The 8,494-nt window shown below is 35.7% G+C and overlaps 1 protein-coding gene across 4 annotated transcripts in view; it reads right to left on the bottom strand.

The window, feature by feature from the left end:
- LOC148940327 (cullin-2-like) overlaps positions 1–7,741 on the bottom strand; it is a 67,726-nt gene extending 59,985 nt beyond the window's left edge. For 2 of the 4 annotated variants that reach the window (XM_089106003.1, XM_089106001.1), the window contains exons 1-3: positions 7,559–7,741; positions 5,864–6,045; positions 711–957 (exon numbers count right to left, since the gene is read on the bottom strand). In XM_089106003.1, coding sequence (XP_088962129.1) covers positions 711–957; positions 5,864–5,928 — 312 coding nt within the window. In that variant the 5' untranslated portion in view covers positions 5,929–6,045; positions 7,559–7,741. Of the gene's footprint in view, positions 1–710; positions 958–5,863; positions 6,046–7,558 lie in introns of those variants that run through there. The other 2 variants (XM_089106002.1, XM_089106004.1) reach the window with 2 other exon arrangements.
- Positions 7,742–8,494: the final 753 nt, after the last annotated feature.

Raw genomic sequence — 8,494 nt, forward strand, 5'->3', positions numbered from 1 at the left:
TGTTCAACGCAGTTGAACGTTGTGGAAATTAGGTCTTTTAGGATGATAGCCCCCTCAGAGCCCTCAGTGCAAGGGTTGTTAGTTATGCCCTGGGGGCATATATGGTTTATATAGGAAGTTGTTGTATAAATCATAGGCAGCGCGATAGCGCTGCCTAAGTAAAGAACGAGGACACTCGAGAATGAGACAAGAAACGGGGACTAAGTAAAGAGGAGGACACCCCCACAACCCTCAGGGCAAGGGTTTTAAGTTATGCCCTGGGGGCATATAAGACCGATGTTGGCACAATGCGTTATTTATTAATTTTTTCCTTTAGAGCAGGGCACTTTGTATCGAAGAAGTTGTCGTAGAAACTTCGAAAAATTTGTGGTAGTTTCACGTTTGGTAGAATATTTGATTTTATTTTTGCTCATTTTTTGTTTAATGGAGTTCTTTACTTTTCTTTGAAATACTTATTTTGTGGAAAGTTTTCTTAATTAATACTACATAAAAATTTACTAGTTTGTGTTCGCAGTTGGGAAAGATTTAAACTTTTATCTCAGTTTTTCTTGACAAAAAAAAAAAAAAAAAAAAAAAAGAACTAACTCTGAAGAATCTCAAAAAAAAAGTTAGTTTGAGCCCGGATGAATAGGAGCCAAGAAACCCTTATCTACGTAGAACAAACGAAGAGAATAAACAAACTATCAGCTTAACATAAGATAAAGACTCACTTGATCAGAATAAAATTTTTTAACTGCATCCATTCCCATTTTTTCAAAATATTTTTCGACTAGTTTGACCAGCTTATTGAGTCCGCTTTGCACTGTCTTCAATACTTGATAGGCAATAGCCAGGTCTTTGAGGTCCTCTTGGCTCATCGAAATAACGGGAAAACGATTTTCTAGCCTAGTCTGAAGGCAGTTTAGATGGTCACCCACCATTCTTTGGTCGATTTCATTGCTAACTTTGGCGCGAGACCTAAAAAGAGTCAATTAACAACACAAGGGTTTGGTATAAACTGAATATGAATGAAAACATGTCTTTAAACCTCCTAAAAAAAGTAGAAAGGCAAAGATTACAAATATATTTCATTTGAAAGCAAGTTTCAACACCGATGTTTTGACTGATGGAAGTTAACATTGAAAACCATTTACGCGGCAAAGTTTATTAAAGCGTTTTTAAAGGGGGTGAGGTGAGGCGAGCTTCGCTGCTTTCCCGCATTATTTTTTGGAAGTTTTGGCACGTTCCGATAGCAATACAAACAAAGCTGGCAAGCCACGAGACGGGCTTAAAAATTACAATTGTGGAGACAGTAAGTCTGATTTTCTCCTACGCCATTGAGGGGAGTAATTTACTTTATAGGGTTTACTTGACCAAGAAAGCAACATATTTAGATGTCTTAGACCCACACTGAAGTCATATTGCACCCTAATACGTATTCGGACACCATTATTGTCTTTCATAGCTATAACGTCAATGCTTTGACCTTCGTGTTTCACTTCAATAAAGACTTGCCACTTGAATTCTTTAATAGAAAAGAGACTAAAGCCCGTTTTATCATCATACTTTCTGATCGTAACTAGGGCAGTTTTTGAAAGCCGTCCAAGCTAAAGCTGATGCTAATTTGATGACAGCACTTGCAACGAGTTTGATGACTTCGCATTATGTAGTCATCAATGACAATACCAACTAGTTGGTGTAATTTCTTTTATATACTAGTTGTTTTTACTTTTATAACTTTAATAAATAAAATAATATTAATATATTGATTACTAAATATCAATATACGTATATTAAAATGACAGTGCACATTCATTTGTATTTTTTTCAATAAAGTGCAAATTATGTTCTGGCCTTGGGGAGGCTTAGGGGTTTTGAGCCCAATTCATGTTGATTTCTGCTCGTTTTGAATTTGAGTCGGTTATTTTTCGTAATTTCTGTTCGTTTTGGGTTTCATTTACTTATCCCCCCCCCCAAAAAAAGGGGGTTACCCTTTTTGACCGAGTCAAAAATTAGTTTAAAATTAGTAAAACCTTATTAAAAATTAGTAAAATTAGTCAAAAACCGAGTCGAAAATTAGTAATCCCCCCCCCCCAAACAAAAATCCTGGATCCGAATTTCTTAGATCCCAATGCTCAAATATCCCCTTTTCATTTGAAAATATTCTAAGTCCATGAAATTGCCTGTAATGAGATATCCTTAATAGATGGACCAGTACTATAAGCTTATTTGAAAAGCTAGGCTTCAAGTTGATATTTGTTTCTGGAATGACAATGATCTTCCAGGATTTCCTGGAAAAATTTTGTTTCCTTTTGAGTAAGATATTATAGTCTTATTTTTCCATAAATAAACATGTTTTTTTTCTAGATACTTCTGTGAGATCCATGAATTTTTTGTATTAAAGAAATTTTTTCTAGTTTGAAGGAAGGAGTTTAAAACCTGAAAAATGTATTTTAGACTACTATTTTTCGGTTTTTCTTCCTTTGCTTGGTCTACTCCAAAATATGCAGGTTCTTAGGGTTATGTTTCACCATTATAGCTGAGTCGCTGTTTTGTAAGTATATACTTTACACTCACTCGTAGAAATTTTTCATCATACATTTTACATTTGGTGTAAAAAGTTTTTCTAATTAATTTCTGTTTGTTTTATATTGACATAATCTTTTCAGGGAAAAAGAAAATAATACTTTAAATCTTTTCGTTTTTTGAAGACTTTATAGTTTGGCCTGCTATTTGTATGCTGGAGAAAAATTTGCAGCAATTTTTAACAACATACTCACTTTATTTAGTTTCATACTTCCTCTAGTTGACCTAAAACGGAAAACTTGATACCATTCGCCAAATAAATCTGTTTACTTTCTTTGATAGCTTGGACACACTTACGCTATTTTGATTTGGTTAAATTTTAAGATCAGAAGTGGCCCCAAAAGTTTGAACATAAACCCTCAGTCGTTCTTGAGATACTGCTGAGATGCCTTATTGGGAATTAGCATTAACACAGTGCATTTTGATCTAATCTTAAGACAACATTTAGTTTTTAAACATTATGGGTAAATGGGAGGGTGGGGGTGGGTGGTATTAGTTGCCCTCCAATCACTTTCGACTATTAACAAGGGCAACTGCCCTTTCTATTGTCAATTGAATGAGCCCTTATCGAAGTTTCTATGAATACTCCTTCGATACGCAGTGCCCTGATCTATAAAAAAAAATAAAAAAAATAAAAAAAAAATATAAAAAAAACATTGTACCGACATCGATTTTTACCATAGAAATGTCAAGCCTCCCAATCACTTTCGACTATTATGAAGGGCACTAGTCCTGTCGATTTCCAATCGAACGAGTCCTTTTTTAGTTTCTACGACAGCGCTTTCTATAAACACCTTATATGCCCCGGGCGTAAATTACAACCCTTACCCTACGGGCTATAAGGGGTGTTGTCATCCTCAAAGACCTAATTTCCAAAACTCAACTACGTTAAAAAAAATGGCTATCTCAAAATTTTTATTGGATATGCTCGGTGAAATGGTGGGCGTGAGAGGGGCGGTAGTTGCTCTCCAATCACTTTCAACTATTAAAAAAAGCACTAGCCCTTTCAATTTCCAATCAAATTAGCCCTTTTGAAGTTTCTACAACAACACTTTCAATATAAATTTCATATACCCCCCCCCCTTGCCCTGCGGGCTGGGGGGGTTGTCATCCTCAAACACATAAGTTCCAGAACTTTCTACTACATTGAACAAAATGGCTGTCTGAAAATTTCGATTGGATATGTTTTGGGAAATGGTGGGCGTGAGAGACGGGTTAGTTACCCTCCAATCACTTTCGACTATTAAAAAGAACACTAGCCCTCTCAATTTCCAATTGAATGAGCCTCTTTTGAAGTTTTTACGTCAACACTATCTATAAAAACCTTATATGCCCCCAGGCCATAACTTACAACCTTTGCCCTGGGGGCTCTGGGGGGTTTGTCATCCTCAAATACATAATTTCCAGAACTTTCAACTACGTAGAACAAAATGACTATCTTTAAACTTTGATTGAATGTGTTTGGAGAAATGGTGGCTGTGAGAGGGGGGTTAGTTACTCTTTATTCACTTTCGACAATTAAAAAAGACACTATCCCTTTCAATTTCCAATCAAATGAGACCTTTTTGAAATTTCAAAAACAAGTTTCTATATAAACCTCAAATGCCCCCAGGACAAAACTTATAACCCTTGCCCTGAGGGCTGAGGGGGGGGGGTTGTCAGCCTCAAACACCTAAGTTCCAGAACTTTCTACTACGTTGAACAAAATGACAGTCTGAAAATTTTGATTGGATGTGTTTGGGGAAATAGTGGGCGTGAGAGGGGTGTTAGTTGTCCTTCAATCCCTTTTGAATATTAAAAAGGGCACTAGCCCTTTGAATTTCGAATCGAATTAGCCCCTTTTGAAGTTTCTACGACAACGCTCTCTATAAAAAGCTTATATGGCCCAAGGGTATAACTTACAACCCTTGCCCTGAGGGCTGTGGGGTTGTCATCCTCAAAGACCTAATTTGCAAAACTTTCAACTACGTTGAACAAAATGGCTATCTAAAAACTGGAATTGGATGTGTTTGAGGAAAAGGTGGGCGTGAAAGGGGAGTTGGTTGCCCTCAAGTCACTTTCGACGATGAAAAAGGGTACTAGCCCTTCGAATTTACAATCGAATGAGCCCTTTTCGAAGTTTATACGACAACCCTTTCTATTAAAAACCTTATATGCCCCCAGGGCATAACTTACAACCCTTACCCTGAAGTCTGTGGGGGATTGTCATCCTCAAAAATATAATTTATGTCTGGGAAATCACCTACACTGAACAAAATGGCTATCTCAAAATTTTGATTGGATGTGTTTCGGAAAATGGTGGGCGTAGAAGGGGTGTTAGTTGCCTTCCAATCACTTTTGACTACTAAAAAGGACACAAGCCCCTCCTATTTCCAATCGAATGAGCCCTTTTCGAAGTTTCTACGACAACTTCTTTGATACCAAGAGCCCTGGTCTAAAGAAAAAATAATAAATAAACCATTGCGCCAACATTGCTCTTATATACCCCCAGGGCATAACTTAAAACCCTTGCCCTGAGGGCTGGGGGGATTGTCTTTCTTAAAAACATATTTATCTATCTAGAATCAATTACGCTTAAGAAAATGGTTATCTCAAAATTTTAATTGGATGTGTTTGGGGAAATGTCGGGCATGGAAGGGGTGTTAGCTGCCTTCCAATCACTTTCAACTATTAAAAAGGGCACTATCCATTCCAATTTCTAATCGTATGAGCCCTTTTTGAAGTTTCAACAAAAGCTCCTTCGATACGAAGTGCCCTGGCATGGAAGAAAAAAAATACATTGTGCCAACAGCGTTCTTTACTTAGGCACCCAGTCGGTTGATTTTGAATTCAAGTTATCAAATATTTTGCAGTAGGGTGCATCCAGACATGGCTATGATATAAAATTGGAGCAATGAGGAGGCGGAGATATGGCTGCATAGCCTCCAACACAAAACACAGAATTTTCCCTCTTTAACATGTTCAAAAACAGATATCCTTGTCAATGATAGTAGAGGAAAAGGTTAAAAAGGTAGGAAATTAGCCTGGGCGAAAGGGAGACTGCGACCCCGTCAATCATTCCATTATCATAATTTAGTACAATAAATATACTAATAAATGCATAATTATAGCAGTCACTGTATAATCATAAAGGCGGAGTAGATATGAGGAGCGGGGAAATTCGCTCTTTGTCGCGAATATTTTAACCCTGTTTTTTCAGATCTGGAATTTTAGAAGGAGGTGGGAATTAAAATTTGCTTCAATTTTTTTTAAACGATACAAAAAAAAGAAGCAAGAAAAAGAACGTTAAATAGGTTACGATTCATGAAGGATCTTGGAGCATCTTTTTTTCTCTTCGTCTCTTCGCTCTAATACTCTTCTCATATAGTTCAACACGTTAAAATGCGGCTCAGGAGTTTCATTGACCAGAAAATTAGTTTCTCGTCGATAATAGTCTGCTGTTGACTTTAAATATTGCACCTCAAATCCATCTCGATACAGCTGAAAATAAAACTGATTCAAATCCTACTGCAGTTCAACAGCCTTCAGATCCAAACTGCAAAATCCTTTCATTTTACAACTAAAAACCTATACCGTTATTTAATTGCCAATTCAGGTAAATTAATCGTAACCTGCTATCTTTTCCTTCATAAAATCCCACGTATCACTACTCCTTTGACTTTATTTTATTTTATACAGATGACTTTTAATGAACGAGTGATTCTTAAAGGGGTATTCGCACAATATTAATTCTCCACATCCTATTTTTCACATGACAAATCAAATAAAACAGTTTGTCAAAATTAGTTGAACAAAATGTACAACTGTTAAGGAGACTATCTAATAAGACTTTTAAACTGAGTCCAAATTTAATCTGTTCTATCTGGCACCAACAGTATCTTCTTAACGATTTCTGAAGTTCTGCTTGGAGAAACTTCTGGCATGTCTTACAGAACTTGAATAAAAGGATTAATAATAATAAAAAAAAAAAAAAACAATCAATTATTTATTTATTTGGTATTCAGAAACACCAGAACTTCAAGAAATCAAGCTAATACTTTTTCTTATTTAGTTTCATCTAAATTTCTGAAGTTGAGTAAAAATATTCTTATCACTCACAATTTCTGCGGAAGAAGCTCAATCTTTCTCCCTGAAAAAGAATATGCCCAAACAAAACGAACAGCAATGAATTAAAAAAAAAATCAACAAAATCAGCTTTTTTAAAAAGTAAAGAATTCCATTAAGCTAAAATGAAAAAAATAGAATAAAAACAAAAACCAAAAATAGAATCAAATTATCAACCAAGAATACAACTACCACAAATTAATATCAATAAATAAATGAAACCGAAAGTAAGCAAAAATTAATATGAGTAGGGTTCTAAACCCCAAGCTTTCTAAAAGCCAGAATATAATTTGTATTTTACTGAAAAATTCCTTTAAATGTTTTCACATAAGAAATCAAAAATAAATTAAGATTTTAAGGAAAAAATATCAGCATATGTACATTAAACTGACAATGCAGAATTTTTTTTAGTAGATTCATTTGAATGTTTTCCGTAAAGTACATATTATGCGTCTGACTATGTATTTATGTGTTTCCATGACTTGTTGAGTCAGCCGATTAACGTGTCGTTCTTTGATCCAAAGGCCCCATCCTACTCTTGCGCATGAAGACAATATCCTCTTTCTCATTTACAAGTTTTAGCAGAAGTTAGTAGGAAATTGAAGTTGTTAAACTTTTTGCTGTTGCAGATAATCTTCAAGTGGTTACATTTTTCTTCTTTTTTTTTTTTAAATTCGTGGTTTCTTTTCGCCCCTTTAATTTTCAAATAGCTCCATATAAAGGCCACCGTTTCAAAATCAATGTTGACGAGAAATTGTGGCTTTTCTTTTACTTTTGGATGACATGAAGATGGTAATAGGAAGCACTAATATTCTAATTATTAGTTCAAAAATAACAAAGTTGCAATCCCATTATATCTACTAGAAAACGATAACATTGACAATATTACCTTAAATACATCTTTTTCATTAATTTGTCCACATTATCACAAATGAACCAATCACTGTGTTCATTATTTCTTCTTCATTCAGATTTGATCTTTTGTCATTCCGGTCGTTCTTTACTCCATCAAGGAGCAAAGTAACTAAGCTCGACTGAAGTGGTTCAATCATTTCTTGTGCCCACAATTCAAGTCCTTAAAATAATAAGAAAAAATACAAAAGTTCGAAGCACAAACTAGCACCAACATTATCCATTCAAAATTTATATGACTCGCCACACCTAGCTACCTAGCAATGTAGCTAAACGAGACTAAATGATAAGGGTTGCTCAAGATACCAAATATATTTGATCCATATAAAAACAAGCGTAATTTTATGGTAAATGTTTATTCGCCATAGGGGGAGATAATGGTGGGAATTTTAGGAATAGAGCTCTCCCTTCAAGGGGGATTATGGTAAGTTGCATTGAACCATTGCATTGCTTCAAAAACAAAATAATTGGTAATCAAATGCATTTTCACCGCAAATTGAAACATCGAGATACGGTATTTACGACATGAGGCTGTCACAGTACTGCAACAATATTCTTGGGAATCGAATGCATTGTTTCCAGAAAACTGTAATCTCAACGGCATAGACCAGATGCTCGACAGACCAGATGCGAGATATTGGTAACTTCTTTTGCCTCCAGGTATACCTCCTAGAACTATCGTCGGAGAATAGGTGCATGCAAGGGGCTAGCAGCTCAAATAGTACACAGGGGTAGGGCTATAACAGGAGAATAGGTGAATACAAGGGGCAAGCAACTCCAATAATACACCAGGGTAGGGATGTGACCAGAGTATAGTCTAGGTAGATACAAGGGGATGGTAACTTCAATAGCACATCGGGGTAGGGCTGTGAAAGGAATATAGGTGGATACAAGGGCTAGTTACATCAATAGT

The sequence above is a fragment of the Artemia sp. Qi Xiang Cuo genome, chromosome 20 (genome assembly GCF_049724085.1).
Source record: "Artemia sp. Qi Xiang Cuo chromosome 20, ASM4972408v1, whole genome shotgun sequence".
NCBI lineage: Eukaryota > Metazoa > Arthropoda > Branchiopoda > Anostraca > Artemiidae > Artemia > Artemia sp. Qi Xiang Cuo.